This window comes from Orbicella franksi, chromosome 12, assembly GCF_964199315.1.
Source record: "Orbicella franksi chromosome 12, jaOrbFran1.1, whole genome shotgun sequence".
NCBI lineage: Eukaryota > Metazoa > Cnidaria > Anthozoa > Scleractinia > Merulinidae > Orbicella > Orbicella franksi.
Window position 1 is genome coordinate 10,971,593 of NC_138156.1, and position 26,977 is coordinate 10,998,569.

Genomic DNA, 26,977 nt, shown 5'->3' on the forward strand with positions numbered 1-26,977 from the left:
TCAGTAGCTCATTTGCATAGTGCAGCGCGCGCTCTTTCAAGTCCGAGTCGGTGTTTTCAATTGTCAACAAACCTTGACAAAGATTTTTTTCGTGGTCTTTTGTGCCGAGATGCTGCAACAGTTTTCATGAACGCCAAAAGGCTACTAATATCATGTGTGTTTCTTTAACATAGTGAAATTTTACGCGGCGAAAATAAAACAAACAAGGAGTTTTGATAACTCAACCAAAAAAAATCAAAATCGTTATTCGAGCTGATTAAAGAAAGCGTCGTCGTAATTTTGCTGATTATTTCTGCTGTATTCACATATTTTCAGCTAAGCTTTTAATATGTTCTCGAACATTTATCAACCTTAAACATATTTAAAAACTAGAGATATTATATGAGTTCGATGTACGTTTTCACAAAAGTGGGGAAGTCCAATTTGTCACGTTTTACTGACTGTACAAAACACGCATCGGCGGGCGCTCTTATTCATCGACAACAGACAATTATTTTTACACAAACAAAACTGAGCAGCATCTACAGACATAAACTTTATTGTCGCTTATTGGGCCTTGATAAAACATCAAGCGTTGCTTACAATTAAGGCGAAACTCAAACTTGCAATTATTTTTTTTTTTGTTTTACTTTTCGCAAGCCTGTGGCAAGAGGAGGGAAACTTTGAAGTCCTGAAACGCTGCTATATCCAAATATACCCAACTAGTTTTTTGCTGTGGTTTGGAAGAGCTGTTAATCTTCAACATATGTGAAACTTAGAGTGGAGTTATGTACAGCTCATGTAAAAGAAGCATCCGTCGGAACACAACTTGGTCAGCGATATCATATCTAAGCTTAAAGCGGAGCATACCTAAATTCGACGCTGTCTTACTTCACTCAAACTGGAGCAGCTTACGACGAAAATACTTAAGCAAAATTTCAACAGACGTAAACGCGTTGAGTTGTGGGCTAAAAAAAATGACAAAATTTCGGGAATTTCGGACGCCATTTCCCCCGCGCGACATCCGCAAAAATCCTCGCAACATGTACGCGCGTGTGCCGCAGGCGATGGCGCAATTTGTTCTAAAAATGGAATTATTTTTGTCCCATATCATGGGGACAACCCCAATACTAGAAATGGCGCGCGCTTACGGCCTCCGTCCCCGATTATGGCTCCTGTTTGAATTTAATTTTAAACAATTTTAACTTTTCGTATTTTACTAAATAATTTTTAGATACGTATCACTCGTAGTGTAAGTCTTTAATCGCGCTTACATTTAATCGATTACCTTTATTAATAATGGTAATAGGACTGAGTGGAGTCCAATTCTCTCTGGAATAATACGAGTGATTAACAAAATCGGACGACCGCGAAGTGGGAGTCCGATTTGTTAATCACGAGTATGATTACAGACTGAATTGGACGACACGATCATAACGATTACAATTACCCACAAAAGTAAAAGTTTCATTTGAAAAAGAGCTTTCAATAGTCATTTTTAAATATCATTATTATAAAATATGGAGAACAGCTTGCAAAATGGCTGTCAAGTCTCTTTCAAAACAGTCACCTGAGACTAAACCTCCACAATTCTACAAAGTCAGTCTCTTGAATTGATTACTATAGTGATTGTAATCAATATTGTGATTGGTGGATTTAGTGGAGAGGACTTAAAATGATTGGCTCATATAACTGTCCGATTACAGGTGTCCGATTACAGCCAACTGTCCGATTACACTGTCCGATTGCAACTTTGCAGATTAATTAGAGCAAATACAGCAGTTTATGCACCAATCACATTTGAGGAAATTGTAGTTGTTATGATTAATTACGAAATATTATATAGTTGCATATAATTTGAAGGCGAGCTTGGTTTTGTACAGCCGATGTTCTTGTGTTTGTTGTGTTGTTAGTAGAGGTAATATAATGATTCTTCTCATGCAATCTGGAAAAAATAAGCAAGTAGTCCAGCCCATATGGGCTCGTGCAATTTGTGGCCTCTGAAAATTTTAATTGTGCTTACTTATTCCAAATTACACGAGAAAAATGATTTGATGATTTTTTAATAACATACAAGTGACAATTTCTGTCACGCTTCAGTATTTTACGTGACAAATGGGGGCGTCAAGCTAGTATTAATGATAACAATGATTTCATCTCTTTACGTCACGTGAATAATGGGCTAAATACAGGGTCTGTATGGGGTTCATATAACTGTGAGCTGCGAATATGGGTAAATAAATTGAATGAAATAATGAGTCATTGAACTGAATATGGGACAGGGACACTGTAACTAAATGAAATGACAAAGAATGACCATGAAAGGGTTGCACGGTGGTAATAAGCAGCAGTTATATTTTAACATTTTATCTTAACACTGCTCGTTCGCTCAGTCAGTCAGTCAGACCGTCAGTCGCTGGGTCGTAACCTTTTTTGGATAGTAATTCCGCTGACCAAGGTATTCCGCGACAGGGCCCACCAATGTGAACAAAATGGTTACCAAAGCGATGAGCTGATCGTTCGCGTTTGCAGTCGAACAGGTACTTCCAAAGTAAAGACTGATTGCTATACAACTAAGCTAGGTGTAAAGTTGAAACTATTGGGGTAGAAATCTTGTATGGCAATAAGCTTAGGTCTGAGCAATGAAGGTGCTCATCATGGCTCATCAACATCATCATATCACGCATCACATGACATAATACCAGTGACTGTTCACGTGTAGAACAATAGAATCCATACCAAATCACCCTGACAACCGACCATGTTAAAAATAGATTCTGTGTTTGCCTGCTGTGAGGGAAGTCTGGGGTGACGTGTAGCGACGTATAGCCTACTTATATATCTGCATGTAATGAGCTCATCTTTGTCAATCGATCAATGTATTTCAACGTTTTTCTCATCTTTATCAATATATTTCAACGTTGAAATACAGCCCTTCGACTTTTCGGGTGAGAGTTGCGATTTCAACGCATGGATGGTGTAATCAAGTCAATGCTCGTATCAGTTTGAAAGACTCAAGATGTGACTATTTGTGGAGAGAATGAATACGAAGAATTTTTGACTCCCCGAGATGTTTTCTCGTAGATATTCCAAGCTCAGCTGGCTGGATAGTAAGCATATAGGAGCGAATTGCGTGCATTTATGAGCAAACCTACGACAGAGGAACCTATTCTTTCTTGGCACATCTTCATCAGTCTCCTTCCCTTTGGATCGCTTCACTAAGATTGGTAACGCTACCGCTCACGCGTGTTACTCAAAGGTGAGCCTGCTTGCAGGCTAGGAACCTTTGAGCACTCATATTGGCAAAATTATGAATCAGACATAACCAAAGCTAATGGAAACATCAGTAGCATTACTTACTGTAATGCCGAGGTTTTAATGTTACCGTTTTGAGACCGTTAAAAAACTCTGACCAACTCTGTATAGTCCTATGTAAATGCTATATCCATACAGTTATATCACATACTTAATTTGCGCGCAATGAGTACATTACTTATTTATATGGTTGAACCTGCAGTAACGTTTTTGCAGACATGTATGGTGAAGTATACGGTCACGCCATGACATCCCTTCCCCTCAGTTACATTTAGTAAACGAGTCGAAGAGTCCTAAGGCTTGCGGACGGCCGTTCTCCCTTGATTTCTAGTTCTCAAGCAGTCGCTGATACTAATCACATAAAACGTCCTTATACTTGCTGTCCTTTGTGGACATGGTTTTTCTCTGGGGTTGGTCGCATACTGCCCATATTTTTTGTTCTTGTTACTGCTGTACCACTGGGCTGCCCTGCACCTTGTAAGCATCCATACGCTGAGCATCCTCCTCATCGGAGTCGTCACACACGTAAACGGAGTGCCTGAACCCGTGTTTTCGTAGCTTTTAGTCCGCGTAGTTCCTGGTTCGAATTTTATGGTTGCTATTCGCCGGATTATCATGTTCCCCTAAATGTCAATGACAACAATGTCAATGACAACCATTGCAACCGAGTCGAACGGGGGCGTAGGGCTGTTCTTCTTTCCTTGCTTGCATAAAACTGTGTCGCTCACTTTAATCCTCATCGCAGCTCTATGACTTCTTTTATCGGCCTTTTTCTTCATTTTCTCATTCTGCTCAGCTCGATCACTCTTATAGACCGTACTGTCACTCGGGTGCTATGGTTGCGTTGTTTGCGGGCTTCTGGTAGCTTAATTTCTTCGCAGTTTCCGCCCGAACATAAGTTTATTCTGGTTGGTTCCAATTATTGGGTGTACAGTTGCTCTGTATGCTCTGATCCCTCTTCGTACTTCACCTTGTAATGCGGCATTTCATCACTCCCGGCACTCCGTTGTACCAAATACCCTTCTGAATATGAGAATGGTTGCTTTTTCACGGGTGGATCCCACAAATTCAAATACTGGGTAACTGGCGTCATTTGGCAGTGGCACTCGAGGGCGAGGCCACTGTTAGCTAGCGGTCCGCGGAAGTCCACTCTGACATTTCTCCACGGTCCCTCTGGTAGCTCCGTCAATTTCAAAGGCTCGCGATATACATCAGGTGGGTTGGCAGTAAATGCAGGTTAATACAAACTTGCCACACTGGGAACGCATTACGGGGCACCAAACGTGTACCCTCAGCAGCTGTTTCGTTTGCACTTGTTCTTGATGCCCATCAGGTTCAATCTCGATCATACTCTGTCTGAGTGTTTTGAATCGACAATTCGGTCTACTCCTACTCCTGTCTACTTAATTATTTAACCAGTATTTTAAAGTTTCGTTGGAATCAAAGGGACTATTGAACATAATCACCACCACCACCACCACCGCCATCATCATCATCATCATCGTCGTCGTCGTCGTCGTGGTCATCGCCATCATCACCACCACCACCACCACCGCATCATCATCATCGTCGTCGTCGTCATCACCACCACCACCACCACCGCCGCTGCCGCCGCCATCATCATCATCATCATCATCATCATCATTATCACCATCACTGCATCCTGGCTACTGCTCTAGTGATGTTCCAGTCATTCCTGCCTGCCGTCTCTTTACTCTACTGTTTCTCCAGGTCTTTTTTAGGTCTTTCCTCATGCTCTTCTACATTCCGGTCACCAACCTATGGCCACCATGCGGTTACTGCGGATCTCTCTCCACGTAGTTTATGTTGAATCAAAGTCCAACGCCATCTTCTTGACTCATCCCCGATTCAACTAGACGATTTTCTCATTGCTAACTTGTGCAGGCCATCTGTCACATCTGAGCCTTGGAATCCTTCTCAGACTTTTAAACTGAAATGCATCTAATTTGTTTTCTTCTCCCTAATGTGAAGAAGGGGTTTCTGTTTCTGTTTCTTTCTGTGGTGGATTGGGTGATGAGGAAAACAACGGAAGGGAGAATCGAAGATCTGGGACATTTTAGGCGAACTTTACAAGTGTGCTTGAAGACTTGAAATTCGCAGATGACATTGCACTGCTTTCATCCAAATATGAACACATCCAAGAGCAAATGGAAAGGCTGCCGGATTACCGAGGCTTTGAGAACAGTTTTATGTCTGAAGTTTCAAAATGTTAAGAGCTGCGAAAGAATACAGTAATGGTGGACAAAGTTGGAGTCAAGGGCGAAGAGGTAGGAGATGTTGTGGAGTTTGTCTATTTGGATGCCAAAGTCTCCAAAGATGGGGGCGGAACAGATCCAGAGAACATTAGAAATAGGCAGAAAACTAAAGGCGCCCTTCAAAACCTAACAAAGCTATGGAACTCAACAGGGAGCGAACATAACTCCTCTACTAACTCCAGTACTCCTCTATGACGAGTGTGAAACATGGAAAATGACTAAGACCTTGGGGCTATCTTTTCAGTTTGCATTGGGCTTTTTTTGGCAACTTATATCGAGAGTGTCAAGGAGACAGAGGCTATCAGAAAGGTGATATCTCTTCTCCACATCCGGATCGATCCAGCTGAAGCACCAACTGAATCAACCAAAAACAAATAAGAACTACTCGAACGCGCCTTAATGTTAAGACATGTCTGTACCTCAGTCCCAACAACAGGGCGAGAAGTCTGTTCACACTAATTGCGGTCGATGTCGAGACAGAAACACCACACAACCTCCTACCCGAAGCACTAGTCACATTATAAACATCGTACAAGACATTTACGTTCATCTCTCTTATACGATACATGCTATTAACCGTTTTCAAATTTCAACAGCGTGGCGTGTACGGGCCTGAACGGTCCTAATTTTTCAATACGGACCTCTAGCTAAAGATGGCCGCTTACAAATATTTAATTGATATTTCGCAAAAGCGACCTGAAAACGCATATCTCGATCTGTGGTGCGCGCATTTGCTTGCAGAACGGTAAAAGGGCCGTTTTAATAATTAGTTCAAAGTTTATGGACCTCGGCTTTATCCAAAAACTTGCAGAAAAATAACTGACAAATATTTCCCTCATAAGGAGTGTCCAATAGCTCAGTTCTTTCTCATTTGTCTTTCCTTCTATCGTGTCGAAAATAATTCGTTTAACTTATGCTAATTTCGGATGGCACGGTGGGTTGCTTTATGTTTTCGCGGTTCTGGATTGGCTCACAGAAAAAGCGTGAAAACAAAAAATGTCTCCGAATATTTAGCTTATTTGCCGTCGAGCAGTTTTAACATGCTATCTATATTCATGAGAGATTGAAGCTTTGGTCGGACGTTCATTAATCAGTTAGTGAATGCGAGGAGGTATGTCGTCTTTCTAACGACAAGCTTGTGTGCAAATGGAACAGGTTTCATGAGATATATAAAAGACGTCTCTACCTCAAGTCTAACCAAAGGTAAGCCCTCGACTGCTCTGTGAAGTTTGTAAGCTTTCTTTCCTCGCGAGAAGCGTCAAGAAGTTCACAAACACGTGCGCTTTCCTTTCGCTTTACGGAACGACAAATCGATCGACAAGACGACACAGCAGACACGAATTCTTAAGTCTAAACAGTGTATTATTTTTGCACTGTAATTGCAACTGTTTCGAGGTATATAGATTGATGGTAACGCTGAATAAAATCTTCTATTAGAGAGCAAATTATGGGGAAAAAGTGCTTGCAATTTTTAAATCAGCCCTGTAATAAGCATATAATGTATATCTGTATTTCTAAGGCGGCTAAGTACGCTGAGATCTTTGACGTACGTGGCGCTAGCATTTAGAAGACAGACAAAGTTTCTTTTTCTTTTTTCGTTTTCTTTGAGAACTTTATTAATTGTTCGAGTGAAGTTGTTGACATTTCCACGCGCGTTAGGACTTTAAATTAACCGCCAAACATTTTTGCGCATTTTCGAATACAAACATCACTAATCTAAGGATGTCGATATTTAAACAATATTTTTATTTTCAGGAAAATAACATGGACAACAGAAAGCCAAATGCACGCGAACAAAGTGAATCAAACACTGGATCAGGAATGATAACATTCCCCAAAGGTAAGAACATGAAAATTATCATAAAATTTCCATAAAATGGTTGCTGAATGTATTTTGCTGAAGAAAGAGACAGCGTTTATCGTGTTCTTATCCAGTCATAGAAACACTAGTGTAAGTTTGAGAATGCAATAAATGCTATTCCGAAATACATATAGTCTGAAAATGGGTTGGAGTTATGTAGGGAAACAAAATATTTAAAGTTTAACTATTTCGATTGGCTGTTAATTTCCTCTAACACTCTTATCGCACATTGAGGTTTACATATCTCCAATTTTCTACAATTTGACATTATGATATTTCTTTCAGAATAAGATATTGTTAAGAGGCAAGCGCTGAGAGAAAGTGAATCGATCACCCATTTTTCATTGAGGGAACGAAAAGAACAACAAAACAGAAATCATTTAGGGTGCTTATCTCTTGCTACGATCGCGACGGTCCCTGATAACCAATTAACACTGATTCAAGAAAACTTGGGGAAAATATTATCTTCAATCTTCCACGTAACTCGACCAAGTTTGGAATGATCCCCCCCCCCCCCCCCCCAAAAAGAAAGAAACCGGCAATTATTGAGGGTCTTTACTTCTTTTATCAATATTGACCAATATTTATTTTTTTTTGGCGGGATTTAAATTAATAGAAACGATTAGAATAATTATTCTTTCTTTAATCAGACATCACGGCGTTTAAATCTTCCCTGTCAAAGCAATACTTAAAGGATAAGTTACTTTGGCCTTTTGCGTCTTATTCTAAACTCACACAAAATCATAGAAAACTTTTTCTTTTTCATTGTTGTTTAAAACGGCGAACTGGACAATTTCCGCCTTTTTTCCTCGTTTAGTAGTCTACTAGTGCAGTGAACAATATAAAGGACGAGTGAAGTTGTCGCTTATCTTTTCTAAAGTGCTAAATCAAAGAGACTGAAAAAATCAAGCGCTGTATTTATGGTCTCTTCGCGTTTTAACGTGGTCTGTGCAAGTAACGGTTTTGCTCATAAAAAACAAATCAGCTTTAAAATGGATATTAAGCGATATTCGTATTCTCGGTATTGGACTGGAACTAGCTTGCAATTGAGGCTCATGAGGGGGAATAACATTAAAAAGAGATTAATGTCAATTGCATTTGAAAAGACTGCCCGCAGCCAGGGGAAACGCCGTGCCTTTTTTCCCCAATTTTCCCGCCAAAAGACTTAGAGAGGAAAGACAGCATTCGCAGCATTCGCAGAGCTGTTCGGGACTGCCTAGTCGAGCTAAACCCTTTGAATTTTTTTTAGAAATCATAGAGATTCATAGCGGGCTTTTTAAAAACCTCTTTTAATAGAAAAACATACTGAGAGTTTTACAGTCCGTTTCTAAACAAAAAATTCTTGTGGGAGTATATTTCTTCGTAAGAGGACTTGATTAGGGCAACACTTTTGTCAAGGGCTGAACTGAATTTATTTCTCGAGGGCCTTCATCATAAATATAATCATATTATTAACAATTGTAGGCAGATATTTTCGTTAAGCTGAACACTGTCTTTCTATTCTCCCTTCTGGAGTTGGGTGACCTTGAATGACCTTCAAAAGTTCGCATTCTCCACAGTTCCAGTCGGTTTTCATTATAATGCAAATTAATTATAAGCAACGTGATTTAGGTGAGGTAAACAGATTCACACCGGGAATTTAGAGTAGATGTTATCCTGATTTTGTTAACATATTATGATACAAAAAACACTTGCGTCGCTTTTGCAGCAAAAATGCGAAAAATAAACGACTTGGTAGTTGACAGTTCCGAGTCTAATTTATTTCAGAAAACCATTTTTCTAACAATAGGTCAATTTCGATACATATCAAAATTCTAACTTCGCTCCGAGGCTTGGGGGAATAAACAAACAAAAAACATTTTCTCATTCTCGATGCGATCTCTTTTTTTTCTCTTAAGCCTGGGAGCCGAGTTCGGTTTAATGTACTGAATATATTAATCTAGCTATATCAGTTGAGTTGAGACCTTTATGCGCATGTAGATAAAATTTGTCCAGCGAAATATGTATTTAGTTGCTGATGTGTTAAGTCGATCTTTTGCTTATGTTTCCTTAGCAACTCCTTGCTGCCGACTCTGATAGACTCTCATTCGTGAATTTTCATGGCTAGTCTTGGACTCTTATGGACACAAGGATGCCTGCCGACATGAAGAAGATTTGGATCATGTTTGGGTGGTTTCTGACTTGATGCTTCGTTAGGTAATGGACAATAGCAAAGAGTTTAGATACAGTTTCTGATCGACAGTCAATTTCTCCTCACAAAGTCAGTGCATTGTGCAGCAAAGAATGAACAGAAAATCTGCATTTAATTAAAGTCTTGACTTATCGCGAAATTCTCACGTTTACAGCTACACTGTACTTAATACGAAAAGAAATGTATAAGAACAGATAAGAATTAGGAAAGAGAATTTATACTTAGACCTCGGGATTGAAAGGACTGAATAAGCGCGGATCCATGTTATTGAAACCACAGACTAAAGCACATTTCTTGGGAAAAAAATTTCGTTTTAGGCTTGTTTACTGCTAAAATTGTCTTAAATTTCGCGATTTACAGTCACATTCGATATGCACCAAACTACACTCAAATTTGGAATTTCGTGTCGTTTCGCGCAATCAGCTGGAATTGTCTTGAATCACACCAAATTTTGCTGTTTGATTATTCGACATGCTATTAACCAGAAGGAAAATATGTTTAGCAGAAACGTTTGAAAACTAAAACATGCATGGTTGCCACGGTATTTCTTAAAAATTCACATAATTTTTGCCAGAATTATTCTAGTTCAGGTAATTCTTGTAATAATTTTAGATTTTCAGAGTTAATGTTTCTTGAAATAAGGAATTTCGTCTTAGCAGTTTCAACAAATAATTTTCAGACTTTGAATTTTTTTCATCTCCTTTAATAATGATGAACAGATTTAAAGTGTTGTAAACAAGTTTACCTTGTAAATTACATTATTAATGGAACAAAACAATAAAATATTCTACAACAATGGTTGTTTATTTCTCTTTTTTCTTTCATTTTACAAAAGAAATAAAAAAAACTATTGCGCTTTTAAAAGGGGACTGGGAACTACTCGGAATGCAGGCTATCTCTTTTACTGTTTTTTGACTATGTAGGGTTGCCAAAAAGAAAAAAAATTCTGCACTTTTGAACAGGGTCTAGCCAGAAATCAAACATATACTTTGACTTTTGATGGGAGAAATCCGTTGCACGGTGCAAGATTTTTCCCGCCAAAAGACTTAGTATATCTTTGAATCAAAACCAGACACCATTCAAAAGCGCAGACTTTTTTTTCTAAGGCCAATTTTCCCGCCAAAAGACTTAGGTTTTTTCAGACTCTTTGGACCCTTTTAAAAGCGCAATATCGTCAAACAAGAAAATTTTTTCCCGCCAAAAGTCTTAGTTTTTTCTGAATTTTTTCCGGTCGCTTTGAACGCGCAATTTTTTTTGCCTCAAGACAATATTACCGTCCAAAAGACTAAGGTTTTTCTCAGACGTTTTTCTCGTTCGCTTAAAAACGAGAATTTTTAATCCAAGACTTTAAATCCAAGACAGTTTTGTGGACTTTTTCCCGGGTTTTTTCCTCGGCCACTTGAAAACACAGCAATTATTCCCCGATAAGTTTCTCGCAAAAGTCATTTATTACAATATGCTTTGCTTTGCTTTGTCTTGCTTCGCTCTTAGTAACTCCACTGAGCTTTTCGATGTTTGTCTTTGAATCTAGAAAGAAAAATAACATAAAAAGTAAGCGTAAGGTAGTTATGAAAAGATCTGTTGCTGATAACTGACTGACTTTTTGATAAACTTAGCAGAACTAATCTTCAGAGTCAAGTGAAAAGTGCAAGTTTGTCAATCAACTTGTTAAGCTTCTCACTCAACTCTGAAGATGACCCCTACTCAGGTTAATTAGAACTCATTTATAATTAGTAAGTACTTTTTAAGCATTTCTGAAAGAAATAGTTTGCTTTCCTATTTAAGTTTCATCCTATCATTCATAGCCCTCGTTGGGGATTGGAGAATTTTCTCCCAAACCTCAAGAATCATTTGTTATATATTCTGAAGGCGAGCGCAAGCTGATCATGAAGATGCAACCCAACATTTAATCTGAGAAAAGTATTTTTAAAATTTTATGTTAGGATCGCAAATGCTCCAGAATGGGCGTCTATCATTACAAATCTTTATTTACCATACTAGCATACTAGGGGAAGCCTTCCTCTAAAGAAAAAGATTGGTTCTCCAATCACGAGTTCTCGGCCCCACAATAAGTCTAAATAGTTTCCCAATAGAATTTGGAAGAAGATGGCACTTCTGAAGGGTCCCCAGGAGAGCGTTTTAAAAATCATACATACATACATACATACATACAGACAGACAGACAGACAGACAGACAGACAGACAGACAGACAGACATACATACATACATACATACATACATACACATTTAAACAGGCCCTAACTAGGATATATAAGTACATTATTTTTCAAGCATATATGAAAGATATATTTAAACAGCAGGGAAAGATATGAAGAATGGTTGCTTAACTTCCAACTCAAAAGAGATGATCACATGTTTTGGAACAACAGACAAGAAACTGTATTGATTTCTCAACTGCTTAAGTTGTGTATATAACTGCGATGATCAATCATGTCTTCATATCTTTCTCCGCAGTTCAAACATATGATCCTTCATATATTCACTTGCATCTTCACCGTCTGTGGGTATATCACAAACTCACAAGTGATCAGCACCCAGTTGCTCACAACTGCTTAGCGGTAAGTTGTGTATATAACTTCGATGATCAATCAAGTCTTCATATACATTATTTTTGCTGAGAAAGACTGAAACTGTACTCACCATTTGTGATAGCAATAAGGTCCTTTCCAAACTATTTGTCAGTTATGAATTGTTCCACTGAACTAATAAAGACAGTCGTCCAGAAGCTGTTGGAAAAACCAAAATAATTCTTCTTACTCGTTATAATTAGAGATGACATACTTTGTTTGCTTTTGTCAACTGATTGCCATACTGGCCGCCATGTCGGCAAGTAATATATCTTTCTCCGCAAGTAATATGACAAGTGAGGGCAGGTGAAAACTGAAATTTACTGGCCCACTAGGCAATTGGATTTCACCTTTTTTCCTGCCCTCAGTGTCTGCATTATTGTCGCACTAAAACATATTGTACTTTAATTTTTTTTTTTAGATTTTTTTAGAATTAGTCACATGGACATGGTTGTGGCCTATTGACATCATCATGATGTTAGTCAGACCATGGAAAAGCAAAAAGAACATGAAATAACTAATATAACTAGCTAAATGTGAGGAGGTCATATAACAATTTTCCTAATTAGCAAAAACTCAAAAAGATCAGTCAATAGGCCCTTAAAATAGCTGAGGTATAGTCTCATTTAAAGCTGTTATTTGGATCATCACACAACACTTCATCTTCTCTCTGGAAAGAAGCCTTGCATGATGTCACAAGTAACCCACTATGAAGGAGAATTACCAGTGCATGGTTCCTTGACTCCCAGTTCAAAAGAGATAATCACATTTTTTGAAACAACAGAAAAGAAACTGTATTCACCTGTTGCCATAAAACAGCTGAGATGCATTTCCTCAATCCTTTGAAAACTGTTCCATCAACATGAATCAACAACTTGTAAGAAGCAAAAATAAGTTTTAGCAACCATATTCTTGCTGGTGATATTGGAGATCCTGGAGATCAGAAATCTTAAGCCAAGGCACATTTTAATCACCTATTTGAAAATACTATTATAATAGCTAGACGGCATATTTTCCCTCTGAACTAGAACGGAACAGAGAAAGCTTGATGCATGACAACAATCAGCTGAAGCAAACACCCACCACCCCAAACAACATTTCTGGACACTAGTATTTATAAACTTAATTAAAAGTGAAAGATTCCAAAAAAAATTCAGATGTGAGTAGCTACTTCAAGCCTACTGAAAATATTGCTTTGTGTCACCCACCAGAACTAAGGAGTGAAAAAAGGCTTCAATTCATCAAAGGAGGCCTTAACTATAAAGGCTTAATTCTCAGGAAGAATTCCGTACAAGAGAAAGCAATCAAACAAATAATGGTACTATAATTACAACAATACAGTAAGTGAGTGAGAAAATTCCTGGGGTCCTCAGGAAAATGTCTCATAGTACATTTAAATAGTCCCTCTCTAAGGAATATCCATTGTCCTAAAAATAAAGCCATACTCACCATTTGCTAATGATGCAGACACTTCCACTCCAATCTTTTCATTTTCCATCAGCAACTGTGGGAGGAAGCAAAATAAATCAATTGGAGAGGACAATGTCACTATTAGAAAATGGGCAGAATGAGGAAAGTAGGACCACAGGTTTTGGCAACTGACTAACTGCAGTATAGTTATGTTGCAGTTGAAACAAATTCTCAATTATACTAGACAAGTCTTTGCTTAGCACTGATGAATGATGGTGAAAGCTTCATTTATGAAGTTGCACCTGTAGGGTCTTTTTCTTATGGAGTAAAAGGTTTTCTGATATGATTTGCTCTGGCATATTGATGCAAAAGAATTGAACATTTTCCAGTGAAATGTGACCTTCCAAACTTCATTCTTCCAATGAAAATTAAATGGCTTATTTTTCTGCAGTTTCAGGCGTGGAAATGAAAAATTTTCAGATATCAGAGCAGGTTCACTTTTCTCAAAGCTTTGCTGCTCATAGACATGTAAATATTAGCTTGTTTACAGGCTACTATTGAAATAGATCCAGTATGAGCCAACAGAAATAAGAAATAAGCCCATTTAGGAGAGAAGTCCCACTTTATCCTCAGGGTTGGGGCAGGGTGGGGGGGGGGGGGGGAGCGGGGCTTTCATTGACTGGTACATAAATCTTAATGCAGGCTCATAAATAGCACAGAAAGGTTCTAAAAACTTGAAATCTTAGATGTGTAATGCTGCTAGTGCAGAGACAAATCTCAGTGTGTTAAGGGGGGTCCTTCTTAACCACCAATTTGCCATGAATTTGTTGCTATGGGAGATTTCTAACCATCATATTTTGAAAACCAGACCTCCTAAGGATAAAATTTTTGCACAGGTTAGTTCCATTTAAGACTCCTGCAAAAGTTTCAAATCACGGCCATATCTGACCAGTCATGTGACCTGAATAAAAAAAACCCCTAAAACTTAAAAGCCACCTAATTCCGAAAATTTAAATCAGTGTCAGTAGATTAAGAACATCCAGGTACTGAATGCTATGTATGGGTTTTATGAAACTCGCATTATCATAAATGTTACGAGGTAATAAACAAGCATTAGCTGTATTAACAGACTTTCTACAGTAGCTTTCCTCTTTTTCGTGTTAACAGTAATTCCACACTTACAGTTACAACGAAGGCTAAGTTATTTCTGATTCAAAAGAAAAATCGCAACTCTTCCTCACTTTTTCTATGTTTTAGAGATTTAAAATTTTTACGCGCGGTTTTGGACTGGCACTAGTTAAGCACGCGAAGTCGTGTTTTTTTTCTCATAAAATTCACGATTTAGCACTGCAAAACACTCTAAAATAGCTTTCCTGCAAAATATTGCCTTTAGCTATCAATTAGCAACTGCTCTAAGTCTGTAGTTCAGAAGGACCCCCCTTAAGTTCGTAAGGCATTGTGGCAAATTGTACTGCGTCCATCTTTTCTTGTACAGTAGTTCTACCCCAAACAAGTTCCCCACTCTCGACTAGTCTCAAAAAAACTAAATACAAACAACTCAACGAATATGAGATTACAATTCAGGCCTAATCTGCCAAAGGGAACCATTCACATCTGGTGGTATACCAAACTTCTTGTTGTACAGTGAACTTTGGCGTTTTTGGAGCTTATAAAGGCTTACCTCCAGCTTGCCTCTTATAAACAGCATTTTCCAAACAAAACGAAGGGTACTTCTTGATCTTTCGCAGCTTGTGAATTCCAGAAACATTCAACTCTACGTCCAGCACAAACGCTTTCCAAACTCCGCGACTATCGGAGGGTTATACGTGCTGCATTGTATAAATTAATTTTGCTCAAAAATACCGACTCCCGACCCCCTGAGTTTTGTCTCTGGGTACAAGCTAACGGTTACAGTATCTCGAGAGGCTCTGGGTTCAAGTTATCAAAATGGCGGACACGAAGTCCACAACTGTGAAACTATGTTGTCTGTAAGTATTAATTTGTTTTATTTTTTTCGATTGCATGGCACAGAACTGCTCTTGACAGCTTTTGCTTTATTTGTGCACAAAAATGAAGTGGAATGTTGCGTTTCATTTCTTCGCGCGCAATTAGTTTAAGAATGATCAATCCTTTGATAACTCGCCTAATCAGCAAATGAAGCTTTCGATCACGATTTGCTTTATGATAAGCTAATTGATTTAATTGCGGCCCGGGCATATTTGCTACCGAGATAGTCAAACCAAAGAGCGAGTTTACACTTGTACAAACTTCGAAGAGCTCGCGCTTTACGAAAATGCCCTTGACGCGAGCTGACAACTGACCTCATGGTTCCCATAGCCTTCGATCAACAAACTGTCAACATTCGCGAGCGACAAGAACGAAGAGAGAAGAACAGAAACTGAATTCGTATGGCTTTGAATCGATTCTCTGTTAAGTCTTGTACTCAACTGACTGATCACGAAAATCAAAATCGTTAGAGATTTTTTTAAAAGCCAGGTAGGTTCACGAAATGTCGTTGGTTTTCTTCCGATGGAAGAAATTAGAAATACCGATTGGTACCGGCTCAATCCTGACTACGGTTAAGGTTATAACATTTTAAACAACATCTAAATATGCTTCATTGTGCGATTTGAGAAACTCCTGTAAAGCTGAACTCTCCTAAGTTTTTGACTTCAATTTCATTTCTTTTACTGTCAAATTTGGAGAACGTAGCAGAGCAAGACAACAATCCTCATTGATGGTTACCTTTATTCTCATCACCACTATTTTCAACAATGTATTAATATTATCAGGGGAAATTAGCTGTTGATCACTCAAATTACTTTTCTTCAGCTTCCCGGATGAGTCACTACCAGGACAATATCAATGCCCCACAGTTCCCTGGTGGGGTGCACATGGCTCATTTTAGCCTAGCAAACACAACTCTCATTGGCCAGGAAGTGCAGCAACGACTTTGGGAAAAATACTTTGGTCATCAGTGTCCAGCTGTACCTACACCTCTCATGTGGTGCCATCCAGGAATGTGTTACCATGGATACCCATATGGTGTACCGACTACCTTCCATGCTGTGACCATGCACAATGGGTTAGACCAATCACAAAATCCAAAGTTGTTGCAGAGAAATACAGTTAAAAGCAGCAATGTTGGTGATCAGACCGTAAAATCCCATCACGAAAAGGATGTTTCAGAGGAGCTACTAGATGGGCAAAACATTACAAAAACATCCAAGCAAAAACAGGGTATCGACTCTTCAAGCCCTAGGCCTAGGGTCAGTTCCCAAATTCTCTTTACTACATTATTTGTCATATATATTTCAAATTCATCCTGAGGGGAATTCAGTTTTGAATCAGGAAAAATTTTCATAGCATGATTTGATCCAGCAGGTGCCTCCCCAGGAAATTCTCAACATTTTCTGTCTTAAGAATATTGTTAAGCGGTGTTGCAGGTTTTGAAGTCACATGAATTGCTATTATTTTTTTACCAGACTGCGCCTGCTTTTTCTCCTTCCCATCAACACTGTTTCTATTACATGGATCTGACAAATAGTAACAAAAATTTATTTCTTCCTGTCCAGCTATTCATTGTGCTTAGAAGCACACCTGTGGATAATTCTCAACTTCTTTTACGAGAATAGTTATCTGTTGGGCCAAATAGAAAATTACCGCCAGGCAGTAGTGTAACAATCAATTAGATTTGTTTAAAACTTATTTTCTCTCTGTATTTCTAATATAAAATTGTACTTACATAATAATTTGACATTTCTGAAGTCAGAAAGATGAAGAGGCAGTTTAATTTCTAGTTTCACAAGTATGAGTCTGCAAAAGTGTAGTTTAAATGTTGAAATCACTTCAAACAGTTTTTTCCTCTACTCAAACACGTAGAACGTGGACCCAGTAACTGATGACCTTAACTGGAACATGTTCAGCTCAGATCTGGCTGATGGAATTGCAGTGAGTATACTGGACAGCTTCAGTTTACAACTGCCTCAATTGGATTTTACTCTGGTACAGTCTGTGTTACAGCAAATAGAGAGCAATTCACCACAACCTGAAGTCCACGTTCAACAAGCTACAGCAAAGAAGGAATATTTTCAAGAAATTCCGAGCTTACCTCAAACACAGTGGCAAGGTGGCAGTTATGAAACACACAGTGATAAAGCAGGATCTACTCCAAATGCTCAACAATTAGACTGTTCTTTGCCTTTGCATACCCAAAAGGAACCAGAGGAAACTGGACATCAAACATCAAAGGCAAGTAGGTCTTCATCAGGCTTTCATACAATTGGAAAGACTCTTCTAGAAGAGGAACTCTGTTCAGCTGTCCCAGATTCCTCAGACATAGGTGAAAGTGTAAAATCAGTTGTCACAGGCTCCTCCAGTGATGGGAAAGTGGAATAATGTGACAACCACAAAGAACATATTGTAGCCATAAAAACCTAGAAATAGCACATTTTACTTTAATATTCCATTTAAATACAAATTTTCTTGCTAGCAAATTCTCCTATAATTAACTCCATGCACACGTTTTACTAGTTCCCATTCGCAATCAGTCCAATTTTTCTCATACGTGCTTGAATCTCCATCTTGATACAACTGGTATTAGTAATAATTATACAATAATTAAATGCATCTTTGTGAAAACAGCTTGTAAGACCAGAGTTTAAAAGTTACTTTTCAGATGGCTTAGTCAGACAAACATGTTTTTGAAAACCATGGCAAACCCATAATAACAGTGGTCATGTCCTCGTAATAACACTGCCAGCTCATATTTACTTCCAATAAAGAATACAAAAAACTTGTTACACTTTTCACTAACTGATGAACATTTTTATTCTTTGGTTGATCCACCAGTGTAACATTTGCCGGTAACCATTACCATTTGATATATACCCCAGGCGGGTGAGGCACTGTAAGAGTTAAGTGCCTTGCCTTGCCCCAGAACATAACATGTTAATCCTGGCCAGGGCTCAAACCGGGGCCACTCTATCCAGAGTTCAGCACATCGATTATCATAAGTCACCTTAATATGTAGATTTAGGCCAGCCTAAAAGCGTAGCTCCTGGGCCGTGTTGTTCAGAGCGCAATTAAGCTATTCCAGGAAAAGGTAGAATTTTGATTTGAGTTTTGTAACTTTGCAGTGCGGTTTTCTGTATATTGTTTGGCCTTCTGTTTTGAGTTTTAATAATCACCATATACACAAAACAAAGCAGCAAAAAAAAAATGTATAGAGAAAAAGTTATAATTCAGTTAACTTTTAATCCTGGGTTTGCATTAACCCGCTTCCGAACTACCTGCCCCATTTTCAACAAGTTAATCTGACATGAGCCCGCGATCCAATCAAAAACCAGCACTTGGTCAGCGGTCAACCTCAAAAAACACGTGACCTCGATGAGCTGTACACTTGAACCCGCGATGTGGTCACGTGATACTGATCAGCGGATACCTTGTTTTGACAGGTGTCAATTGATCATAACATGAATGTCCAATATCAAAGAAGTACACGATAAACCAGGGCTGTCAACCTATTATTTCGAGTATGGCCGCCATGTTGCGTGACTCCGTCGTCGCCGTCGTTGTGCGTACGCGCCCACGAGCAATATCGCTATTCATGATAACCATGAGGAAATCAACGCATGGGTTTCCTTTTCTTTCCTATATGAGAATGGGGCTCCTCTTGGCGGCCCTTCAGGCCGGAGCTCCGCTAAAAATAAAATTACCAGAGTTCTCTCTGACTTGGGGAAATTTAACATTTTCCTAAGTTTCCCTGGTGGGGGACATTGCATTGTGTTCTTAGACAAGACACTTTACTCTCACAGTGCCTCTCCCCACCCAGGTGTATAAATAGGTTCTGGCAAACTTAATGCTGGGGGTTACCCTGCGAAGGACTAGCATCCCATCCAGGGGGGAGTAGAAAATAATACTCCTAGTCACTTTACGCTGGAGATGCTGGGATAAGACCAAGCCTGATGGGCTACTTGGTAATGATGACGGTGACCAAAATAATAATGTAACATGTCACTCTAATGTAACACGTCCTCAGGCCAACACCCAAGTTAAAACAATGAATTTACAAGGCTAAGAATATAAGATATTATTAGTGCCAGTAATCATCATATTCATACAGTGAACTTTACTGTGCTATTCATAAATTGTTCAGAATTCAATTTTTAAGGAAATCATTTGTCATTGGATTCATATACAAACACTAAATTCACAATCATTATAATTTCTGGCGAGTGTCACTTACCTGTCAAAGATAGCTTCTAAAACGATGATACAGTCTAACTCACCCTCAGTGGATGTCCTTGGAGGTAGTACCTTCTGTGGAGTTGGTAACATTCTGGCATGGCATGGATGTTTCCTTAGCAACATGTGAGTGGCAAGTGACATGCACTGCCACACGAAACCAATAAATGGACTATTAGTTGAACAAAGTTTCTCATAAGAGAGGGAAGAGTGGGTTCATTGATCCACAAGATCAGCAAACAAACTAAGACTTGTTAGTGAGTGAAAGCATTGGAGTCTAGAAACTCCATCTGCAAACTGGGGGAGGTGGGGGGCTGGGGCACTCCCAGAAAAATTGGGTGGAGGTGTGCAGCCCGCTTCCCAAAAACCTTTCCCTATTTAAGACCAAATCTGCAGCTATCCCTACCCTATTTATAACCTGACCAAAAATTTGATACCCTACTTAACAAACTGAACACTAAGGTGGCCGAACACAGTTTTCGCACGCACTCTTGCTAATGTGATTCAGCGCGCGCACAAGGATTACAAAACAAACATGCCGTTGATACAGCGATCATTTTATTTGCTCAATGTCCACTTTATCTTGGCTATTTGTCTTCGTAATTGAAACCAGAGTGTTGATATTTTAGCCTTTTATTTGAAAGGTATGTTAGAAAAGGTAACGACACAAAGAACCCAGCAATTCTCAGATTTTTCCTTGTTATTGAAAGAACCCAGTTTAATGCAGCACATGCATAGTAAGTCAAAAAATTGCGATCGAATGCAGAATTAGCTTTCTCGGAAATATGCCTATCTATCGAGAACCACTTGTTAGAATTTCACAAAATTTGGCACGAAAATACTTTAGGAAGTAACTGGAGTATTGAAAAAAATATGAACTTAAACAAAGGAGATTTTAGAAATTCCAGTGAACCTTCAACAAGGGATAATTAAAGATCTCTCTGTTAAATTGTTATCAAAACAGTGTCAGCTTGTGAGTACCATTACAAGCTTGTTGCATGGAAATTATAAAGAAAATCTAATGACTAGATCTCCTGCAAATAAAAAAAACCCAATTTTAAAGGCCTGTTTATATTTATTCATGTTACTGGCACATACGTCAGCTTATCTATCAAAAAACCAAAGTTTGTGTTGTTAACTTGCTTACTGTCATTTTTGGTGACCAAAGGATCAAGCGTTTTAGAGAAAAGGTTAATGAACACAGGGATCAGAAACTGTGTTCAGCCACCTTAAATAATTAAAAGTACCCTGTTTTAAACCTGCCTTATAATTAGTTCCTTAGCTCAGACCAATGTTAAAGGCATTTTGAAGGGCTTTTGTTGATGGTCTTATTGATAGTGATTAAAAAAAAAATAGCTTCTTCTAAAAATCATACTAAATTGAAGACTAGAGTGTAAAAACCATAACCTATTTCCAGAACGGCCACACTTGATACCCTATTTCTGATCAAACATGCTAAAAACCCATACCCTTTGGGGCCGCACATACCGGTATTGTGTTGATCTCCCAATTCTGCAGCATGAAACAACTAGGATTATTTTTGCTTCCCCCTGGGCTGTGATGCTAGTCCATCACAGGATCACCCAAGCAGAAAGATGTTAGTGCTTTGCCGGAGAACACAACAATGACTCACTTTGGTGTGCCGCACATTATTCATATGTTAGTCACAAGGTGCACGAGTAAGGTTATGCGGTTGCATAAATGTTGTGTGGAAGGAGGAAAACTGACAAACTTTGCCGTGGGGTTAAATTTCGTTCAGTTACATTAAACCACAAATTATTATGTCGAGTCAATGCTCAGCCTGGAATTTGCACTCTTACATATACATGTACATTCTGTGAGAATGAGGCTTGATAAATAATTGGATGCGCTTTCCTTTCCTTGATTAATTTGGCAGGTTGAGTTTTAATGGCACTGAAAAGGTAAACCTTCTGAAACATAAATTTCAGCTAGAGGTATAGAATAGGAGGAAAAAAACAAATCAAATCACATGCTGTGCACGCTACATGTTAACTTTATTACAAGATTCTAAATGAAAACAAAAGAAATAAAAAGTCTATTCTGTACAAAAGCTACTAAAATTAACACTTCTAAGTTACAAAATTATTGACAATGTAAGTTCATGTTTGTCCTCCTCCTCGAGGAGTTCCACCTTGCCTGCCACGCATCTGTGTTCCGCGCCCACGATGAGCACCAGGACCTATACAGCATCAAGAAAAATAACTGAGTGTCTGCAACATTCAATTCTGAACTGATGAATTCAACCCTACAGATGTTTGCTTCAACAGCTGAATAAAGCATGTGAGATGTTGAAGAACTGAATGGATTAAGTAACAGCAAACTACAAGAAGCGGTGATAACAACAAAGATGGCTCGATACTGATGCTGAATGCCAATACTTCACACCAGTCAAATCCCATTGGACTAATACACCATTAAGAGAAATGACAGTGTTTCTATGAAATGACCCTGAATAGACCTTTTTATCTTGGGCGGTGTGTTACCCCATTTCAGACCATGTGATAATACCCTTGAGAATGCTTGTTTTCAAAGTTTCAAATAGTCCTGTGTATATGAGTGAATAATTTTTAAATGGATAAAAGAAGAATTATCTAGAGAATATCAGGTGGTCTGTAATGGGAAAACAAACAACTCAAGCTAGCAAGGTCTGTTCCATCTGAAGTCAAAAGCAGTTGACCAATCAGAGCATTTGTAGCACCTCGAGTTATCTGTTTATAAATTCTAACTTCATCGTTCCAAAATCTTACCTCTAACAGGGTCCCTTCTAAGTCGACGTACTCTTCCTGATGCAGGAGCACCTACAAAGCAAATTGAAGTATTTGTTATTATATGTACTACCTGATAAGGGAGATGCCTAAAACAAGCATTCACCCCCTCTCAACTTGGGTGTGTAAACTTCTGCACCCATGACCCACATTATACAGAGGCCACAAGGAAATTGTCTGTTCAAGTTGACCAAATGGTGAAAGGGACTTCCAAAGGGTATGAATTGCTACTTTTAAACTGATCTCATTCCCATAGCCCTTGCTCTCCCCTGTTACTGATCAGTAGAAGAAGAGCTTCTGGGAAACAGATTGGCCAGGCAAAAAATTGTCTCGAGCACAGCTGAATCACAGCTGAAGATTTTTGACACTTGTTCCCTTAAATTTGCATAATGTATTCCTATTATAAATATTTTTATTTCTAGTTTAGCTGCATGAATGTCAAGTATCGTATATTATAATGTGAAGGTCCCTAATACAACAACCACAAAGATTGAAAATACTACTCCTGGCTTCTTACAAGAGATGATTGGTTGCAGTACCCAAGCACACATCAAGTAAACAGACTTGTTTCACAGTGCTCTCACCTCTTTGTACTTGCTGACCTCCTCGTGCATTAGACCAAGTAGATGTTGTAGCAGGCCTTCTTAACTGTACTACAGAGCCTCTACCTCGATTTAAATCTGGATAAAAAACAACAATAACAATACTTGGTTTGTCTTAGTTTCTTTGTAGCAAACCTGATACTGTGCAAAAGAAACTACGTGTAGAACAAATCTTTCACCACATAGTCATACAATTCAATAGCTTCACTGTATAAAATTTATTCCTTATCAATAATTACACTGATCATACTGATCACAGATACATGTACCTTGTTTAGCTTTAGCTGCAGCCCCAGTCCCTACTGTTGTTGTTGGCTGCAATGCAGAGGCAGATTGGGCACCAGTGCTATAGGATTCTCCTGAAAAAAAAGGGCATAATTTGTGATAAAAATGAGATACTGAAGCAGAGTCAATGTCGTTAGCTTTCGACACTTTCGTTAGCTTTCTCAAGTAAATATGGCAGGAATCGATTTGTCACATGAGCTTGGGCGGACCCAAAAGTCAGGTACCATCCCTCACTGTCTTTGTAGCATCATATGTTTCAAACTTTTGCTTTGAGTTTCATGATTCTAAAGGGACCCACATTTGGAGGGATCTGAAGGTTTGATCAACAGCAGTGTGTAACTAAATAATAATAATAAAAAAAAATAAATAATGTAGCCCTTAATAAATATTTACTTCTCTCACCAGATGTGCCAGGCTGCAAAATGTCATCCTTTACAGACTCTTGAGCTTCACTCATTGCTAGCTCACTAGAAAAACAAAGTGACAGTATTTCTCACTTATAGCAGTAATTATTTCCTCCTTTATAACACTGATTAAGACCCAGGGGATTGTACAAGCAAATACATAGTAAAGTTGCTGCACACTAGCCGATTTTCTGTCAGCTGACAAAAAATCTTCACTTGTTGGCTAGTGTGCAGTGAATTCAGACAAGTCTGCAACAAGATCTGGACTTGTCGGGTGATATCTGACAGTGCTAGATCTCAAAACGTCTGGTCTGGCCTTGTCGGCTAATGTGCGATGGACCAAGACAATTTGTCGGGGCTTGTGTGCACCTCAACCAATTAGGAAATGTCATGAGAGTCATGCCAGTGCTAACCGCCAACGATGCTAGCCACAAATGTCAACAAAAGAATTGAACTTATTCAACTGGTAGCTGCTACTACATGCTTCATTGGCATGAGTCCAAGACCCCCCAAGGAGAGCTTGGGAGACCACAACTGACCTTGCACTTCATAGATAACTATGTCAAATTGAATTTAACATGACTCAAAATGATTGGATACATTCACCTTTGGCTATTTACAAGGTTTAACTGCTTTTTTACCCTTACATGCCCTGTACCAACCTTTCTTTTCCTTCTACATCTTGAACTTCAGCTTCATCTCCTTCCTTCAATGCATCCACGTCTTCCGATAATTCCACAACTTCAGGATCAAGACTCTCGGGGTGAGCCTGCGACACTGGTACATTCTGTTCAGCAGATTCTTCTGACACCTCAGTTACAGGTGTGACCATAATGGCAGGCACAGTGGCAAGACTTCCAACTTCTGACTCACTTTCCAAGCTTTCTGAAGAGAGCTGCCTAGTATCTGAGCTTATGCTTGGAAGTCTCTGATTGGACTGGCTACTGGCTTCAGATGTTTCTGGTAACCCTAAAAAAGGAAAAGAGTAATGCAGAGTGAAGACTTAGTCCAGACTGCTCCTTTAAATCCCACAGGCTTTATCCCCCTTAATTTAATAAAGGAAAAAAAAAAAAAAGGAAATAAATTATTTGTACTATAGTAACATAAACACGATCAAGGAAATCTTGTAGGCTTGACCTCAAATTTTAAAATTGCTTTTATTAGTGATATTTATTTGTAATAAATTGTTTTTCCTACCACAGGTTCACATCACTTTGTTTTGCAATGAAAAGCATAACCAAGATAAATCATGTGTAGCTGTGTAGCTGTGTAGCTGACTTTCATTTTAATAATGCTAACAAATTTAGAATTTGACAATGGTTTTTCTTGCGGACGAAGGAAAATCAGAGTACCTGGAATAAGACACGCTGAGCATGGCAAGAACTAACATAAACAGTCAATTTACAAATGCCTCCAGGCCAGTTCTTGTCAAACCTGCACATGATATTGCTGTAAATCTAGAGACACAATTATGCAAAAGGACTTACTAATGAGGATAACCTATGTATGAATAGTGCAAACCTACCAAATCTAACTGATCTACCTTTGTTTCTACCTCGTCTTCGTTTTGATTGATTTAGTAAAAAGGTGAACTGTTTTTGCCCTCCAACTTTGTCTCTCACTATTGCTAAAACCGTAGGCTTCTCTGCCTTCCTGTGCGTCTTAGCATCTTCCTGACAACTTGCACAGCCTCTTTTCTCCCTTTTCTTCCTCATTGTCCTACCTGTAGGCACCACAAAGGAGGGCCTCTCATTAGAAGGCTCATCTGAGCCCCCCATAAGGTCCACTTGAGTGTCATCCACACGGAGACCTGGAAAAGAATGTGCCAAACAAGACAGAAGAAGCAACCATCAAAATTACCTTCAATATTTTTCATACCCTTTCTATAACTGGCATTTCAGCTAAGATGTTTCCTGAGATGAAAGATCAAAACTTTTAACATTCAATAAACTGCTCAATGGAGTTATACCACAGGCTAAACATGTACTGCAAAACACATGACCTAAGTGGCATAACACATTGAAGTAATGTTTTCACTAGTAAATTTCAGTCAGAAACAAGTTTGGTTTGCAAATATGTTTTGAAATGGAATAAATTTGTTGAAACGTTTAAAAGATTTTTTTTCTAAGCCTGATTTCATTTGAACATCAGTACTAACCAACTCACTTTAGCATGAATGCTCGTTTAAGTGGAATGCATGTTCAAACTTTGATAGCTTGGTGGCCAATCATGTTGCAAACTTAAGTTGTGTATTTGCACCACGTGTGAGATGTAACTGATGTTAGTATGGCAAGTGGAGGTAACAGCGATTAAACCAACAGCACATGCATACTGTATTGCAATGTTTAATTTGATATCACCATTCCACTGACTTTTACTGTAGAAATTAAGCAACTTGAATCTCATGTGTCACAGATGGCTTTCAACATGTCATGAGAAATAATTGACTTATAAATTAATGTACTACATCGATGGTTATTGAGTTCATGTGTCTCGTTGTCAAGAAAACTACAATAAGAATAAATTATTGAAAGACGATCTAGAACTTTAATGTAAAAAGCTTTCTAGTTTGATAATAATAACAACAATATATTCAAACAGCCTTCTTGCTGTTTAATTTGTTCCAGTTATGTGAACTCACCTTCTTCAGACATACCAAGCTCCAAAACCCCACCGGACGACATAGAACTTTCACCTGGTGCAGCAAATGAGAATGATGAACGATTTATCTGTGGGGAGCTGATGGGAAAAAACAGACAAAGTGTGAACAAATAATCTATTCAAATACTAGAACTTACAGTTGCTTTTGTGAACATTAGTTGAAGACATCAGTGAAAATTTCTCCACCCAAATCATTAAACAATTTAAAATGCCCGAGTTTTCTTTAGCTATTGTCCACCCAGTCAAAAGAAAGACCTCATTTTCAATTCTAACCCTTCATGTTAATCACTGTTTGAATTGTTTTTCTAGAGTATCAGATGCTGCATGAAGTACCTCTCATACCATAATGATGGTGAAAAACAGGAGACAGTC

General features: G+C 38.6%; 2 protein-coding genes and 2 long non-coding RNA genes across 8 annotated transcripts in view; 2 read left to right on the forward strand and 2 right to left on the reverse strand.

Annotated features, from left to right (window-relative positions):
• Nucleotides 1-6,705: 6,705 nt before the first annotated feature.
• LOC145464566 (uncharacterized) lies at nt 6,706-10,377 on the forward strand. Its single transcript, XR_014041439.1, has 3 exons — nt 6,706-6,773; nt 7,326-7,410; nt 9,485-10,377. It is a non-coding gene; the product is annotated as an uncharacterized LOC145464566 (long non-coding RNA).
• A 103-nt stretch (nt 10,378-10,480) lies between these two features.
• Nucleotides 10,481-17,799, reverse strand: LOC145464153 (uncharacterized). 3 transcript variants are annotated; one of them, XR_014041396.1, is made up of 4 exons: nt 17,733-17,799; nt 13,661-13,715; nt 13,014-13,060; nt 10,481-11,149 (listed from the first exon to the last, which is right to left on the reverse strand). It is a non-coding gene; the product is annotated as an uncharacterized LOC145464153 (long non-coding RNA). The 3 variants fall into 3 exon arrangements; XR_014041395.1 differs by lacking the exon at nt 17,733-17,799 and having other exon boundaries at nt 13,661-14,277; XR_014041394.1 differs by lacking the exon at nt 17,733-17,799 and having other exon boundaries at nt 13,014-13,144; nt 13,661-14,277.
• LOC145464159 (uncharacterized) lies at nt 14,281-20,174 on the forward strand. Its single transcript, XM_081447968.1, has 2 exons — nt 14,281-16,890; nt 17,504-20,174. Exons 1-2 carry the CDS (start codon nt 16,462-16,464, stop codon nt 18,017-18,019), a joined length of 945 nt encoding a protein of 314 aa, XP_081304094.1. The 5' UTR covers nt 14,281-16,461; the 3' UTR covers nt 18,020-20,174.
• A 1,691-nt stretch (nt 20,175-21,865) lies between these two features.
• LOC145464103 (nucleoprotein TPR-like) overlaps nt 21,866-26,977 on the reverse strand; it is a 48,365-nt gene continuing 43,253 nt past the window's right edge. For 2 of the 3 annotated variants that reach the window (XM_081447916.1, XM_081447917.1), the window contains exons 50-57: nt 26,586-26,683; nt 25,668-25,754; nt 24,607-24,913; nt 23,934-24,007; nt 23,525-23,614; nt 23,238-23,333; nt 22,636-22,686; nt 21,866-22,067 (exon numbers count right to left, since the gene is read on the reverse strand). In XM_081447916.1, coding sequence (XP_081304042.1) covers nt 21,988-22,067; nt 22,636-22,686; nt 23,238-23,333; nt 23,525-23,614; nt 23,934-24,007; nt 24,607-24,913; nt 25,668-25,754; nt 26,586-26,683 — 883 coding nt within the window. In that variant the 3' untranslated portion in view covers nt 21,866-21,987. The remainder of the gene's footprint in view (nt 22,068-22,635; nt 22,687-23,237; nt 23,334-23,524; nt 23,615-23,933; nt 24,008-24,606; nt 24,914-25,667; nt 25,755-26,585; nt 26,684-26,977) is intronic. The other variant, XM_081447918.1, reaches the window with a different exon arrangement.